This window comes from Bactrocera oleae, chromosome 3 (genome assembly GCF_042242935.1).
Source record: "Bactrocera oleae isolate idBacOlea1 chromosome 3, idBacOlea1, whole genome shotgun sequence".
Lineage (NCBI taxonomy): Eukaryota > Metazoa > Arthropoda > Insecta > Diptera > Tephritidae > Bactrocera > Bactrocera oleae.
Window position 1 is genome coordinate 2,263,435 of NC_091537.1, and position 17,550 is coordinate 2,280,984.

Sequence of the window (17,550 nt, forward strand, 5' to 3'; positions counted from 1 at the left end):
GTTTACAGGTTCTTTGAAATTAAGAGTAATAATTGCCTGCAGTTGTAAGTAAGAGTGAAAAATGTTACTTTCTCTCCATAGCTATAGTGCACTCTTAAACTATAGTACACTCTCCTTTCAAACACAAAAGGGAGACCTATCTCTTCCGCTTCCTCTAATCGTCCAAATCCTATGGTTAAAGTAAAATGTGAGATTACAAGTACATATGTGCATTTGTAAAGAAAAAATGCAAAAAATGCAACGCGTGACAGTTGAGAGCACAATTTCTTATATAACTGCTTCGATGCCGCATTACTTGCGTCGATCGTTGCACGCACTTCAACGCCGTTCGCGGAGACTTTCTGCAGCATGCCAAGACAAAGCAACGAGGCTAAGTTGAAGCGCCTGCAAGCATGCTTCACATGTAACATTCCGAGAAAGTCACTTTGGTATTTGCCTATAGTTTTGATAGTTAAATTTTAAAGCTCAATAAAAAAAGCCTGAAACTAACCTAGTGCAGCAAGCTACCAATTTACCCGAAACTTACGCATATTAACCAATATTGTTATTGTTGCTGCTGCAGATAATAAGCCTTTTTATAATCTCCAAACTTTCGGCATTATTGGCAAGCCACAACTAGTTGATTATCTTTGCTTCGGCAATGTTTAGGCAGCACATTTTGAAGCCAGAAGGGAGCTTTGCGTACGAGTAGTTGCAATTGAAAATGTTAATAAGAAAATACACACGCTTGAAACATGCATTTAAAGCTCCTAATGTTTTACATTCAAGGCCTTTTCCCGCTGCAGTTGGTAGTTATTGAATCCTATGCCCACACACGTCAGCTGCAGCTCGTTTAGTACTCCGCGTAGGGTATTACAAACGTATACATCCGTTATCCGGTATGGCGGTGGTTTTAAAGGTTCTTCACCCACACAGCTATTCAAGAGCAGCAACGATTGCGCATCTTTTACTGTCAGTATTTTCGCAAAGAGCTGGCAGCAATCCTACACAATCAATGTAGAATTAATGTGTCAGCCACTTTTGTGATAGTTGAAACGATCTGATTTCTCACTCTCCTGTAGACCCGCGCTCGTTGTAGCTGCTTATCAGGTTCATGCCGTTAGATGAAACCGTACAGTGTGTCGCGCTTATAATTGTTCGATTGGGAGAGCGCATGTAGAGCTTTCACAGAGTTATCAATTTTTGCAATTTTTATTTATTCGTATTACAGTTAGTGAAAAGGGTGAATATTTGTGGAGCTTAGATGCGCATATACACGCTTGTGGTACTTGATAAACGAGGTGACGTTTAGCAGAAAAACTTTATTCTCAATTTATATATATTTTAATTTACAAGAATGTTTTGTATAATAATATATGTGTTAGCAATATAAAAAACCTTAGTCTCTCTGGTTTTCGAATGACGTCAGGAGATTCTTGGTCAAACATAGTTAAAATCCCACCAGATTATTTTCAAATTGAAGCCAGCCGTCGCACTAATAACTAATTTTCAACTTTATTTAAGTATACCTGTTGGTTCATACATATATACAATATGTGTGAACACTTGTAAAAGTGGATAAAAGACCCCTTACTCGCCAACTGGCCACGTGCGTTCGACATCGATTGTGGGAAATGTGCGCAGCCAATAGCAGTTATCGACCACCTTGAATCCCAGCTTGTCGAAAATGCCGCGTGAGGCACGATTATCCTTGTCCACTAGCGCCATTACATCGTCGCCCTGCTCGGCTATATAACGCGCTATAGCCGCAGTAACCAGGGTACCTAAACCGCGGCGTTTGTGATTTTCCTTCACCTGCAAGGCGCCCAGGAAGCCACCCTGAAGACTAATTGAGAAAAATTTCAGCTGTTAGAACTCTAACTTCTAAGCGTTGGTATTAATGTAGACTTACCGCAGGCACCACGCGACCAACTCGCCGCTATCTGCGGTATAAACGCCCATATTCGCGTTCCATTCGATTAGCCGTTTAATCAGGAAGCGTGAACCCTGATGATGATTTGGCCATAGTGTGTCGATTAAGTCAGCATCTGTTGCGGCGTTTAAAGGGCGTAGCCTATAGTCATCGGGGCAGCTGCAATTACATGCATAAATCCACATTAAGTTTCAAAACATAATAATCTTCGTACATACCTTATCGGTAGCTGCAGCACTTTCTCCCGGGGCTGGTAGTACATAACGGTTAAACTGTCGTACTCAATGTTTAACTGCTTCTCGCGCACGACACTCAGCAGTGCTGCGCGATGGCGCTCCCGGAAGGAGCTCACTTTAAAGCCCGGCCAATGCCAGTTGAGCAAAGCTATAGCTGTGGTCAAGCGCTCGCTTTCTTCGCTGGCCAGCAGTGAATTGACAAATAACTGATAACGGTCCTGCGATGGATGAAAAAGCTTATAGCAACGTATAGTCTCTCTAGTTTAAGACACTATATAAAATTTAAAAAAACTGCTTAAACTTTTTATTCGGAAATTTTATATTTTAAGTCAAACATAAATTCTTGTTAATTTTCTAAAATGTTTAGAAATATTGAACACATAATTTAATTTTGCAAATTCTTCAAGTTACCTCGACCTTCTCGTTATGACTGCCTATTTTCTACTTAGGTGTGCGAGTATGTCTGTATGTATGCAAATGATTGCACCACCATGTACATGCGCTTGTTTGTTGTACTACTCAATTACTCACCACAACCAAAAAGAGTCCATCGCTATGCCAATCGTTGTTCAGTGTGAAAATCTGTAGATTTTTCATATCCGCCACTGTGCTCAGTCGCTGGCGCTTTTCCACCCAGTCAATGAAATTGCTCAGACAATAGTAGCCCACACAGTGGGCAGGCCAATCACGACGGTATAAATCACGCAATTGATGCAGTTCGCTGATTTTGCTGATGGCTGTGAGTTGCGAATTGCCCGATGACGACACGCCAGAGGAGCTGGCAGCAGTTGTTGCTAGCATAGTGGCTAGTGGTGCAGCTGCTGGTGATGATGATGCTAGGCTTTATAGTCTATAGATGACAGCTTTTGAGGTAGCACTCGTTGCTGCTGCTATTCAAATGAATGTGCAAGTTAGTTGCTTAGTTGTTGTTAGTTTACGCGCCAAACTGCCGAACGTCAGTCAATTCACATACACGTATATATTTGTTGATGTGCTGAAATTTTGTTGCTATCGGCTGGGAAAGTAAAGCAAAAGTACAAAACTTGAATTAAAGTGAATGGGAAATGCGAAACCTAAACGCGGTAACGACCGACCGGCATGGAGATCAAATCGAAAAGCAATTAAGAAAAGCCATTTGGTCGATGCGAATTCAAATGGCTGCTAGCATTTGATGTTGCTGGGTGGACTGCACGGTGGAATTGTTGGAATTGTCGCAATGCATTGGTTTCTTGCGAAATTCGAGTATTCCGCGCGAGCGCACATTTGCAGTCGATAGCGATTGGAAATTGAAGTTAGGCTTGCAAAGGGTTCTCAAGTTGACACCAATTTTCGCTCTGAGATATATATATGAGAGTTCAATAAAAAAATATATTTTATTTATACTATCACATATGTAACAACACTGACTAAGCGAATGTGATCACTGTTTAGTCACTCTAGCATCCGCTCGCGCTGACAGAAAGAGACTGATGGCACATATATTCACCGGAGACGCTATAATAACACTCTCAGCCAATCACTTATTGCGAATGTACAAACACACATAAATACAACAATAGTGGACGTATAGAAAGCTGTTCGCTTTCGTAGCAGCTTTGCAACCTTTTTTTTTGCGTTAAATGCTATGAAGAGCTGTGAACACACTCACCTCGTTGCAATGAGCTAGAATACTGACATTTGCTTAGTAACTGCAACATTTTTCAGTGTGTTGTGACGCGGAGCTTTATTATGCTTAATTGCATTTGATATTCTTTGTTCACACAGCAGAAAATATCCGCTGCAGCCATGTGTGAAATAAGGAAGAGAAATACTTGTATGCTCAGCGACCACACAACTACTCTCGAAAGCTGCGTAAGAGAAGAAAGAGTAATGTTTGTTATTCTTTGGACTTAATAAAGATTGGAGACAGTGCAAATCAGAACCCAAAAAATAATGTTGAGAGCATAACTTTATTGCTGCAATATATGTTTAGGTCAAATCTCCTTCTGGTACCAACTTATCACTGCTTTATTACACGCAACATAAAATTTGTACGTTGACAACTTTTTCAGGCTCTTAGACTAGTATTCGACGGTCGATAATCTAAAAAATTAATACTATTTTTGCAAAACTGACATTATTATAGCAATCGATGTTCTTATATTAATAAATAAAGAATAATTCAAAGACTGAAAAAAAAACTTAACTTATAAAATCCAACGAAAAATTCGAAGTCTAAGGTAAATTTTAGTGAATTGGACGCTTTCCTGAAGCTTTAGCAATTTGATCGCGTTGCGCTCACTTTAAAGTAATTTTAAAGGTAATATTTCGCGTCAAAAACATAATTGTGACCAAATAAATGAAAAAAAGTGTAATAACAAGAAAACACAGTTGGCATCAACAATTCTTGACTACCGAGAAGTCAATAAAATGCGTTATTTTTTCGTTATGCAGAAGGATGTCAGCTATGAAAACTTGATTAGCAGTAAAAGAAAAACTGAAGGAATGGCTTTTTGAGCATGTAACTTGCGTCTTTTCTTACTTCCGCTGTCCATGACGCTTTTATTACTTATTTTCATGAATCAATTCACCATAAATGAACGTCTGTTTCACATTTTCTACTTTGTTGTTTTTCACCTAATTACAGCTTTTTCTGCTCGAAACTATTATTTTGCAACATTATCAACAATATTTGCAACAATTGAATGTGTTTGATGGCGAAGCGCGTGGCAAAGGGGTTGGTAGCACGTAAAAACGCACGCTGGCATGAAATTGCAAAATACCGAAAGGAGAGTAAGCACTGAGCGCAAACACTGTGGCGCAACTAAGAAATTACCGAGGTGACAATGGTGTTGTCAACAATGCCATTAACGGTTGACGATGCGAATGATGCAACAAAATGTTTCTGTCGTGTTGAGTGCAGTCGAGCGCGTAGTGCATTGGGCACACACACACACACACAACCACATGCTCTTATGCGGCACGTATGCACGTCTGCAGCCATCTGCTTGCTTGTAGGATGCATTATTCGCGCACTTTTTTTATATTTCTATAAAAATATTAGTAACATTATCGGCGCCATAATCAGCGTCGTCATGGCCATCATGAAAAGGAGTGCCACTAACCGTGCGGTTGCCTTCGTATCATAGCCATAAATAGACATGCGTGTGTGCTGCTATGCTACATGTGTCGCAGCATGCAGTTGTGGCATGCAGCATTAGCTCAGCGATAGCAGCAGCTGTCACTTTGGGGCGTCTTGCTGCTTAAAGTATCACGCTAATGCAGCAATAAAAATCGTTCAAGGAAATGCCCGTGGTAATTCGGTGGGTGGATCGCGTATACGCTGCGGTGCTCCAGCTGTAAAAGGCGTTGCTGAAAAACGTTGCGAAACATATTAATGTGCGTTGCTACTAGTGGTAATGGAAGTTTTTAGCAAGTAATATTTTCATAATAATTTAAGAATTATTTTTAAGGCATTATTATGTCTATAACTTCTACTCTATTAAATTCAATTAAATTTAACGCTCATTTTCGTATATTCGGTTTTTAACTCTGAGTTTAGATATATTATTACAAATTTGTGCATTTAAATAGTTGGGTCGTATATTTGTATATACATAAATATAAGTGTAATTACTCAGTTCTACGATACGCTGACTTGCGCCTTCATATAGTTCATACTTCGCTGTCTAAGCAGAAACCGAATTAGCTCTCTTCTATACACAAGATATGTAAAGTGCGAGCAGAAAATGACAACAATGTCTGTGAAGAAATCCGGTCGCACAGTTCGTTTCCGGCAAAGACTTCCGTCGGAAGTGAAAGGCAATACAGCAGCTGCGGATGTGCTCGCTTTCATTTGCATGTGCAACTTCTTTGCGTAACGCTCTTGCCATGCTGCCTTCGTCGGCGTTCTTTAGCCTCACTGCACAATTTCTACCTCAGCTGTTGCTCTTTCTGCGTTCGCCTTCGGCAGTTTTGCCACAGACGTTTATTGGGTTGTTTTCTTTGATTTCTCGACTTTTACACAACTAGTTGCCACAAATGAAGTTGCGACGATGCTGCTTTTTGGCGCGCTTGCATTCAGCTATCTTATTTTCCCACTGACAAGGAATAGTCGCGGTCTTCGCTTTACTCTGCCCATATATAACTTATATTTGTATTTGTGAGTTCGGCTCATTCAACTGGTATTTATTTAGATTTGTAATGCTATTTCTCGGTCTGGTCATTATTTGTTGCTGGAAAACCCACCAAAACAACTGCAGTTTGACAGTGTGCTTAAAGCTATGCAGGCGCTTTAATGATTTGTGGAATCGAAAGTTGCGAAAATGCATTTAAATTTCAAATTAAAGGCTGCTTCATAAATAACATTATATTTTATTTAAAAATATATTTTAATATGGTACTCAGTGGTAATGGAGGGTAAATATTATATACCCAAAAAAAAAAAAATAACAAATAAGAACACAATAATTGGTGAAAATAGCCCGCGATCAATGTACGATTATATAAGGAGCACTAAAATAGCTCCACCGGATATATCATTCTCTAGTGCTTCATTGATTGCCTGTAGTATTGGTAATTTAGATACTATATATTACTTAATCGTATAAGTTTTTTCGTGTGGTATATTGGAAAACGGCTGGCTTTATCGATCCTAAGGTAAAGGCACCTGATAGCTTCAACGATCATGTTCCAATTGGCAAACGCATGAATGATGAATGATTTCAATCGAAAATATAAGATTTTATAATTGATAACATATTGCATTGTCTATATTAAATACTCAAGCGCCTAGTAACGGAAATACTTACATTCATATATAAGTTATAAGTGCTTTTAGCATGAGTAAATATTTGCACATATTACATTGCATATTAACTTTTTTAGTATATATAAGATAAGTATAAAAGTGTAGTATAAGATTGCAAAAAAATCCACATACAAGCTTGAGAATCGCTGGTTTAACCTCATTCTCTGCAAAAAGCTCTATGCTCATCCTAAGTAAGAGTGTAAGGCTCTTATAAAAATTTTCCCAAGAGGCTACAACACAATGCGAAAACTGTTTTTTCAGCAGTTTTGCTTGGGCTTGCTCTAACTTCGCACATCGGCTTCGACAATACTGCTAGGAATATGCTCTTAGTGACTGTTATTTGATATAATCTTATTAAGCCAGCACAAAATAAGCTTTCCACTCAATTTCTTAACTTTGATAAGTGCATGCGGGAATCTATTCTATACTTTATTGCAGTAGTATTAGCAGTTAAGAGTAACCTATGCTTTCATAGTCTATACTAAAAAGAGAATGTAGTAAAAGAGAGAGAGATAACAAATTTTAATCAAGCGCTTATACTGAGTAATCAAACGCTCGCTGTTGTATTTATGTGTCTAGTAGTCATGTATGAGTATAAGCTTGATCGTTTTCGAACAAATCGTGAAATTCAAAACCTTGAAATTGCCACCCAGTTTTAACCGGCTTTTGTATTCATAATCCACCGTAAAATAGTCACACACTTACCTGCGGCCGCCAACAAAAGCTCATGTTTACAGTTATAAATATTCTCCGGAATACGATCACTCTTCCAGCACTCATATAACCTTAGGTATTGAAGCAGATAAATGTTATACATTTATTAACATTCTCTGATTGATATTAATGCATTACTAGCTTCCTAAATCCGTTTGGGTGTATGGACTAATAATAGTTGTGTGTAAAAATAAAAGTTTAATTGCATCGGCCGGGAATCGAACCCGGGCCGCCCGCGTGGCAGGCGAGCATTCTACCACTGAACCACCGATGCTTACGGTGCTTCAACCTCCAAATGAAAGTTACCCCAGTTGGTCCTCCACCAAAATGGGGTCAACTCATGTTGATCAATAACTTCACGTTTCTGTCTTTTCCACCTGCAATTCAACTAAGTCAATATGGTACGACCTGCGTCACGTTTCAAATGAAACATAGTTGAATAAGCTTTCTAAAATTTGACAAACGTTGTTCTATGTGTTTACGAATTATTTATTTATTAAGTCTATATATGATACACCTCAATAAAGTTTTTGCATTATTTATTGCTTTTAGTGGGTTGATAGTAAACCTTAACATCCTCTCAAAACACAAGAGTAATGTTGCTTGTAATTTCATAACAGTAAATCTCTCTATTAGCTTTACATGATATCACGCTGTTAATCTGCTGTTACTCGCACTAAATCTCGTTTGGAGGCGTTTGGAGCTTTAGATGTTGATCGACATTTAAGTCCAAGTAACTAGCAACGATGTCGGAAGTGAGAAGTTGGACGTGATCGAATCAAAGCATCGGTGGTTCAGTGGTAGAATGCTCGCCTGCCACGCGGGCGGCCCGGGTTCGATTCCCGGCCGATGCAATCAACTTTTTATATTTATTTGTCAATAATACGTTAACCTTTATGTGCATGTTATGTATGGATTAATTTATTATGTAAAATTTGCACAATGTTTTATTAAATTTTGTTGTGATGTTTTGGTTTTCAAGAGAGTTTAAGTAATATCAAAAAAAAACCTAAAGAAAAAAGCTTTAGCGTGTTGTGTAGTTGATAAGTTAAAATTTTATATTAACTTTATTAAAGTTTTAAACATTTAAAAATTACTTATTTATATTAATAAGTGTAAAACTTTGCCCGCAGCATCGGTGGTTCAGTGGTAGAATGCTCGCCTGCCACGCGGGCGGCCCGGGTTCGATTCCCGGCCGATGCAATAAATACCTTTTTATTTAAAAAACGTTTATATAAAATATTATTTCATAACGAAATACAATGCTACACTGTGAAAAATGCGGAAAAGCATAGTAAATATCATTGGTGAGATAGTAATATTCTCCAGTAGCTTATTAGCTTACTGACTCGTGGAAATGCATGTAACTCGAATAATTTTCAAAAAGTTTATGAAATAAACAAAATTTTAGAATTTTAAAGAACTAATTAATTTATGTGCATCGGTGGTTCAATGGTAGAATGTTCGCCTCCCACGCGGACGGCCCGGGTTCGATTCCCGGTCGATGCAATAAACAAATTAAACTTTTTCATTGCTTTCAAAATAATTGAGACTTTTTGGTGAAATCCTTTAGTGTGGCGAACTCTTTTCCAGTTACTCAAAAGACACTTCTTTATAATGCAATTGTTCAAGCGTTCGTGGGTAAACGTTTTTGTAATGAATATACCTACTATAGATAATGTGTATGAGATGGATAAGAGAACCTTCTCTTTCGTATGTCCATCGCATACACACATGCAAGAATATGTTTTGAAAAGATAATCTTAAGTGCATCACTCTGTTTGAGTGTAGATAAATCGCATAATAGTCGTGAGTGATATGAAGTGATAAATAAGATGACAACAGTGATAACTGAAATTTACTCGTATAACTAAAGACGAAATCGTTAGATGAACAAGTAGAGTTAGATCTCCGACAGAACGATGAGCCTAAACAACAAAGAACATACTGTTTTGATACCCACCGCGGAATGGGCAGAATTGCGCGATGTATACAGACAAGACTGGCCGAAAAATGCATTTAGCTTCAACGTCCTAGAAAACTTTATTCAGTTATCACGTAAAGACCCAGAACTATGCAAACGAGAAGTACGCATTTGGAGTATTGATAATAACTGGCGAGAGCATGGCATTTACATATTGAACGTGAGCAATTCAAGTGAAAATGTTGTCAATTGGAATTATAAAATATAAAACCAAAAAATATTCACAGGATCGGACGGCTTACGTGTATATTATTCGAGTAGATACTTACTCCAATGAGCACAACGAACTTTTCCAATCAGCCTTAAGTTATCTGGACTTAGTATCTTGTGATGAGATTGTTTTTCGCGAAAAAACTGCCAAAATCATCGAACAATTTCTGCAAGAGCAAGGCTATCCATTGAAAAACCATTGCTATCCAGCACAGTTATATCAATTGAGTAAAGAAAGCAGCCTCAAACTACAGATAAGGTAAATCATTTCTATAACATTACATGGGTATCATGTTTTACATTGATTTCTAGAGAACGCACGGACTTCATCTTAAAGCCTTTAACACTGGCAGACGTCGAGGCAGTCGAAAGCGTTTGGCACTACAAAAGGAAGGGTTATGGCTATATTATTGGGCGTAACATCAAATACAACCTCTCCTTTGGCGCTTATCAACGCGATACTGGCGAGCTGTGCGCTTGGTTCTTGCAGTAAGCCTGTCTATCTATATCTATATCTATTTGTATAACTGTGATAAGCAAACGCTTTATATTTCTCTGTATTTACCCAAATCAGAAATGAGTTGAGTGTTATGGGCTTTTTGTATGTGAAAGATGATTACCGGCGACAAGGTCTGGCTGAGTATTTGGTGATCCACATGTGCCACGCATTGGCCAAGCAAGGACGTGATGCCACAGCTCATATAGTGGATGAAAATACGCCATCGTTGAAACTGTTTAAGCGGCTGGGGTTTGAAGCTATTGAGTGCGACTATTGGTTTATAAAGGCGGATCTCTGAAGTGAAGTGTAACAGCACAAACAAGTAGCTGTATGAAATTGAGTAGAGAAATTCAAATAAAATCAATACAAAACATTTCAGCTTACATTAAGCTTGTCTGCAACTTGAAATATCTACAAACTGCCAACACTTTGAACTACTAGAGTTCGCCTTCTATCGTTTTTACAGAATACTTTGTTTCCAGCAATGAACTTACATACTTGGTTGCTTACTTTAGTTTAAATCGCATTTAAATCGATTTCAGTTGTTTCCTTTGCAAAGAAAAGTTATGGAAACGAAGAGTAATGCGACTACAAATGTGTGCAAGTGTATGTGCAGATGCAGTTGTACAAAGTGATCGGAGAAAACATATATGTATGTATGTATACCTAGGTGCGTGCTTCTACATGAGTTTGTCTTCCAGCGCATCGCTTCGGGAAGCCAAAGCCAAACTGTTTTATTTTATTTTGCATCAAGAATAAGCGGCTTAGACGGAGAGAACTTGCTTGAGTCTTAGTTAAGAAATATGAGAAAGAAAGACAGTAGTGTACTTATGTGATTGCGTTAGGTTTCGGAGAGTAAATAATAAAATAGAATAGCATCTCTTTTCAGAATATAAATATTTTGATTTTCAATAGTGAAAGATATATATCATTACATCTATACTAATATTATATGTATGAACAGAATTGAGTACTTATTGATTTTTTTTTAATTTTTAAATTAAGTATTAAGAAATTTGAAATATTTAAGCTAGAAGCTAATGGGTTTATATATAATATATATATGTATATTCTTAACCATGCTTTATAGTTTGACCACATAGGCCCGCCGTAGGTGCGACGCTTGCCTTTGGAGCAATTTCGTAGTCTCCTCTTATAAACCAATAATTGTATTCAATGGGCTGGAACCCTAACTTTGTAAAGAGCTTAGTAGATGGTTCATTCGAATCCACGATATGTGCACTGGCATCACAATCCTGCTCGGCCAACTTTAGACAAATTCGAATCACCAAATCCTCGGCCAGCCTGCGGCGTCTGTAATTGCTTTTGACATATAAAAGCCCAAAGGTGCCCAATTCGCTGCTACAAGTTTTCAGTAAAGAAATAAATTATAATAAAAAAAAAAATAATAAAAACTTGTAAATGCCTTATTTTCTACTTAATTTGATAAGGTGTACTTACTGTAATACCCAAGCGCACAATTCACCGCTCTCGGGATGATAGGCGCCTAAGGAGATATTGTACTTGATATTTCTACTTATAATGTAAGGAGAACCGGCCGACTTATAAGGCCAGAAGTCATCAACTTCTTTAACGTCATTCAATGTGAGTGGTTTAATAATGAAGTCCGTGCGTGGTCTAAAAACAAATTCCATTAGCGAGCGAGCCAAACACAGCTTTCTATCTCACCTAACTTCCAGTTTGCGGCAGTCGGCTTTACTTAGTAGATAGAACTTTGCTGGATAGCATGCCTTTAGATTAATTTTGTAGCCAAAATCTTCGAGATGCCTCTTTACAAAGGAGCAGGTTTTCTCACGAAATATAAACTCAGTAGATGTCTTAAAGTTCGTGCGACTTAATGCCTGCTGGAAAAGTGTTATGTGCTCGGTGGAACAGATATCTGCTCGGATCATGTGACTGTGATTAATTCTATCCTGTGTTTATTAATAAAATAGGACTGATATTGCAAGTCACTTAGAACACACTTGAATCGTTTACCTCTAATATATAAATGCCATGTATCCGCCAATTATTGTCTATACTCCAAATACTAACTTCCCGCTTGCACAGTTCGGGGTCTCTGCGTGACCACCGTATATAATTTTCCAGAGCATAGTAGCTGTACGAATTCTTCGGCCAGTCTTTTCGGTATACATCGCGCAGCGCCGTCCATTCCGTGGTGGTTATCGAAACGATCTGTACGCTGCTACTTTCGCTCATTGTAATGTTCGAGGTCTCGCGATAAAACATGAACTAATGCGCCCATCATTGCTATAGCTATATTGCTAGCTATACATTGGTGCGATAAACTGTTATAAATAGATGTAAACAAAATCTTAGGTTGTATAAACTATATACTTGTAGGTGTTTGTATTTATTATGGGAGGTAGCAACATATTCGTAATATTTTCCGTCCATAATCAGGCCCCTTTGTGTACACTCACGTTAAGTGCTCGTTCAGGAAATAATGCTCATGCAACAATGGAAATATTTGGTGTTTTTAGCAAATCTAAAGTGTAAACACTCTTATATATATATCTAATTATTATTTGTCTTCTACTTAATTCCAAGTGTTAATCTGTGGAGATAGTTGCACAAGTTCTGCACTTCAGACGACACTGAAGAAAAAATGTATGCATATATAATATACAAGTATGTGTCTAAGTGTTGTTATATTTAGAGAGACTTTGTCTGGTAGAGAATTATACAATAAAATTAAGCTATTGTGTTTTATGTTTATTGGCAATATACATAAGAAGATGTCTTTATAAGCTGAACAAGTGGAATCGTGACAATAACGTGACTCTTTTGTCGACTTTAGACCGACGGTTCGAAAATTCAATCTTAACTACGCAACTTCAGTTCGAGAATCGCCACAATGCAACTGCCGTAGTAATGAGCTTATGTGTATAGAAACTCTGATATAACGGAATACTTGGGTCATCATTTAATAATCACTGCTGTGTGAGATTTCATGATATTCGCTTTGTTTCAAGAAGACGAAATGACGTCATTTAGCGCTTTACTTATAGAAGTAATTCTATTTTTGAATGCAATGCTATTTTTAAAAACTCAATCAACTCAACAAACAAAATCTATTTAGCATGAAAAGAGAAAACCACCTAAGCGGATTTTATGCGAAATATTTAGTTTTATTGAGTCAACGTAGGGCAAACTTCTCTATTAAATTTACCAAGAACATAAGAGGAAGAACAATGTGCAAAAAAGAGTAAAACAATTAGGAGAAATTCTGACAAACATAAATTTCAAAAACCCGAAATCAAATAAATTTTGTGAAAAAGCACAACACAATGTATGAAAATACATATTTATGCGTTGAACTATTCGCATTCTTGCATATGACCCAGCATAAAATTACGCAAGTACTTATAAAAAAAACTACATTCAGACTACTCTCTAGATAGTACCGTTCAGCATGAAACTCAACTCTTTCGGTGCATTAATATTAACTAATGACACTAACAAGAAATAACGTTAACTTCGGTTGCACCGAAACGATAATACGCTCAAGAAATACAAAAGGTTTCTTAGAAATACTTGATTCCGAACATTCAGCTTTTATGACAGCTATACGCTATAGTGATCCGATCTGGTAAATTTCCTCGGAGATTCCATTATTGCTCTAGATAATAATTCGTTCCAAATATCATGAAAATATCTCAAATATGTCAAATAAAATCGTTTTCCATACATAAACTTGTTTCCGATTGTTCAGTTTTTACGGCAGCTATATACTATATTGGTGCGATATCGGCCATTCCGACAAATGAGCAGCTTCTTAGTGAGAAAAGGTTATATGCTAAATTTCAAAACGATATCTCAAAAACTGAAGGACTAGTTTGCGTATATACAGACGAACGGACAGACAGACGGATAGACAGACGGACATGGCTAAATCAACTCAGCTCACCATGCTGATCATTTATGTATATATTTTATAGGGTCTCGGACGTTTCCTTTTGGGTGTTACAAACTTCGTGGTAAAATATAATATACCCTGTTCAGGGAATTAATAGTTGCTTGGAGCACAGAGAACGCTTGCGGTGTAACTAACCTTCTTCTTTCAACCAACCAAACCACCAATTTGTGACAAACGAAAACTTTTAAGGCGTAGTCTGCAATTTATTACTTATTTTTGGTATTTGTAAAGCAAACAATAAAAATAAGTATATATATACATATTCTTTATATACATACATATATACAAACATAATTATTTTTTACCTTGATTTGTGGAAACGATAACAAAAGCGTTAACAAACATTCCTTAAGGAATGACATGCGCTAGTTTCAGTTGATCGAAAAGCAGACCATTCTACATTGAGACCTGCTCGGGTATGTACAGGGGCAATTACTGCTTCATAAGCTTGAACAAAAGAGTACCGTTCAGTTACAACAAAAGAAAGTAAGTCATTTCGAAATCGTGGCATATTTTGAAGAAGTGCATACGAGATCTACAATTTATTTATAATTACAATAATGGAACAGAATGTATCAGCAACGGTATGCAAATGTAGCACATTTTCTTTTGAGCCAATAAATATCAGAAAGCGGTCGTCTTAACTTCGCCTTGATTCGGGAAAAAAAATCTGTTTGCATTTATACGCTTGACGCTCGCGCAGTATTGTGTGTTGCCCAGATTTTTACTTTGATGAAACTACATATTCACCGCGGTTGCTCTTCCATTGCCCTAGAAACGCCATATAGTTAACTGTAAAATGCACAGACTAATGAGCCGGCTGTTAAAAGAAAGAAAAGAGCACCAAAAAAATTAAATATTTTAATATATTTCTCAATGTATGGGTAAAGTAAAGAGCTACTTAATATCGATGTGTTAGTGTGAAGATGCGGTGTTCCGTGAAAGCCAAAAGGTTACAATTATTTTCAGTTAAATTGTTGTATATATTCTCTACAGGTTTTGTTTTTGCATTTGATAAAAATGTTGTTTGTGTTCAGATATTTCGCCTAATTTACTTTACTTTGTTGTTGCATTAGCAGCAATAGCCAAAGGCTTTTAGCCGTCTACTATAAGTGAATATGTAAATTGGGCATGTTTGAATATTTGCAATTACTCCCAAATGCAACGCTGCCAAAGCATTTTAAGCTCTCGCAAAATTTCCAACACCACTCATTTGATCGAGTTCAACTCAAATTAGCAACCTAATTGTGCGATTCATGACGTCATCTGCATTGCAAATGCATGCCGCGCATCAACCAACCATACCAACAGCTCGCTTTGTTTGCTTTGGGCACGAGAGCGCGGGGCAGCAAGTTCGGTGGTCGCCGAATTTGCAGCGCCGGTTTGCCAAAGGACAACTGGCTTAGTCCGTTGAATGCAAATTTACGCAAATAAGTCGCCAAATGCGAGTCAACAAGTCAAAGAACACGCGCGCCACAATTCAGTATTTTCAGCCTTTAAACTTTCGTCACAAATACACATGCAGCCATACATGTATGCAGCTAATGAATTTGAATTTGAACAAATGACCGCCATACAGCCAACGCTAGGACACACTGCGCGCATTACCACCACATTGCCAAGTCAGTGTATGTGAATGCCGTTATACTTATGCTTGGCAATCAAGGGACAACAAAGACAAAGCGTTGACGCAACACGCTCAATCGGAGCGCATTTTACAAGTCAGCGCGCCTAAATGACAGCGAAGAATGCTGACATGAAATACAAAAGCAACAACAAATATGCGAATGAAGGCACGCCTGGAATTAACACCGTCACGCGACCACACGCCTCGTTCATTACAAGCAACGCTATTTGGGTTGAGTTGCGCCACCGCTGGGTGCTCGATGCGTTGTGGAGTTGATTCGAGGCGGCGTCCGTGCGTTGTTGCACTCACACACTCTCATTTGCGAGCACATTTTGAAAATTTCGACAGCTCGGCTTTGAGCTAAGCTATGGCCGTGTAAGAGCTTATATTTGCTTGCTGTACTTGTATACAGTTACTCGCATACGCGTGTACTGCATTGCAATGATAAATGGCAGCACGTCCTGTGGCAAGCAGATTTTTGGTTTTCCATGGCGTCATGGGAGAACTTGCGCCAGCGAACATAGCGTAGCAATACACTGTTACTGCTTAGCTCGCTTTCAGGAGTTGCAACGAAGAAATTTGTTTTTTTTTTGTTGCTGGAAGGTTGCCGGTTAATTAGTGACTTTTTGGAAGATTAACAAAAACTCACTTGAGAATTCTTTGGGGGCTTTACAAATATCGGACCCGCTGTAAAAGCTCATGGTAAAGACCTCTATTCGTTGCAATTAACGTAAGGACAGGGCGAGTTGACTTTGGCAACGGTTGGTCGCTTTGGTTTACACAGCTGCGCCAACATCCACATATGCATACATATGTCCAATATGATGAAAGTAAAGCACAACTCAGAAACTTGAAATGAAAAAGAATGTTCTGAAATTAATAATATTTTAGTCGCTCAAACGACAGAGCATAATTTTCGAATGCAAACATGGCGAAAAGAAAAAAGAGCACGGTTATCGGACTATCGTTTTACGAAATATAAAATAATAGTCATATTCGATTCTACACTTTTCAGTTGATCCGGATTCTGTCTCTCTGTCCATACGATTTACGCCAATATATGTTAATATAAAGTCAATATCTATTATCTGATTGCATTCAAATTAAGAGAACTGCCTTAGTGACTTATTATAGGTATGCACTACAAAGCAGGGAATGATTCATTTTCAGCATCTAATTTCGCGACGGCGAATGCAAATGCTTTAGCACTTGGCCATAAAATTGCAATTAGCGATTTCAACACTTTAATTAAACACCTTTTTGTGTAAGTATAGTAAAAGCAAATCAAATTTCGGTTTACGAGGATTGTTCAGCAAATCTGTGATAATATGTGAAATGATTCACTTTCAATATTTCGCTTGGTGAGAAGCTGATAATTGATGAGTGGCTGAAGATGAAAGAAAAGCATACAGTATAAGCAGTCTCAATCTCTCTCTATAGTTTTTATTAATAAAAGACTGCATAGAATAAAAGAGATCTGAATCAAATAAATAGATTACTCACGAAAGCCATCAGCATTTAAGTTTCGTGTCCACTGCTTCTGCTACTATTTCTGGCCGAACGCATTGGGTATACCGAAACGCAATGGCTACCAAACTGGAGTCTGAATATGACACATTCTGCAGCACCCTAGTGCTTT

General features: G+C 37.8%; 2 protein-coding genes, 4 non-coding genes and 1 pseudogene across 6 annotated transcripts; 4 read left to right on the plus strand and 3 right to left on the minus strand.

Moving 5' to 3' along the window:
• Window positions 1-154: 154 nt before the first annotated feature.
• LOC138856465 (uncharacterized) lies at window positions 155-1,520 on the minus strand (annotated as a pseudogene).
• LOC106621809 (uncharacterized) lies at window positions 1,287-12,639 on the minus strand. Its single transcript, XM_070107585.1, has 9 exons — window positions 12,343-12,639; window positions 12,034-12,278; window positions 11,806-11,982; window positions 11,423-11,706; window positions 3,824-3,995; window positions 2,680-2,989; window positions 2,131-2,366; window positions 1,892-2,071; window positions 1,287-1,825 (listed from the first exon to the last, which is right to left on the minus strand). Exons 1-9 carry the CDS (start codon window positions 12,592-12,594, stop codon window positions 1,570-1,572), a joined length of 2,112 nt encoding a protein of 703 aa, XP_069963686.1. The 5' UTR covers window positions 12,595-12,639; the 3' UTR covers window positions 1,287-1,569.
• TRNAG-GCC (transfer RNA glycine (anticodon GCC)) lies at window positions 7,855-7,925 on the minus strand. The gene has a single exon. It is a non-coding gene; the product is annotated as a tRNA-Gly (tRNA).
• On the plus strand, window positions 8,435-8,505 carry TRNAG-GCC (transfer RNA glycine (anticodon GCC)). The gene has a single exon. It is a non-coding gene; the product is annotated as a tRNA-Gly (tRNA).
• Window positions 8,784-8,854, plus strand: TRNAG-GCC (transfer RNA glycine (anticodon GCC)). Its single transcript has one exon. It is a non-coding gene; the product is annotated as a tRNA-Gly (tRNA).
• TRNAG-CCC (transfer RNA glycine (anticodon CCC)) lies at window positions 9,090-9,160 on the plus strand. Its single transcript has one exon. It is a non-coding gene; the product is annotated as a tRNA-Gly (tRNA).
• Window positions 9,511-10,727, plus strand: LOC106621811 (uncharacterized). Its single transcript, XM_014240802.3, has 4 exons — window positions 9,511-9,795; window positions 9,863-10,104; window positions 10,158-10,334; window positions 10,420-10,727. Exons 1-4 carry the CDS (start codon window positions 9,574-9,576, stop codon window positions 10,640-10,642), a joined length of 864 nt encoding a protein of 287 aa, XP_014096277.2. The 5' UTR covers window positions 9,511-9,573; the 3' UTR covers window positions 10,643-10,727.
• Window positions 12,640-17,550: the final 4,911 nt, after the last annotated feature.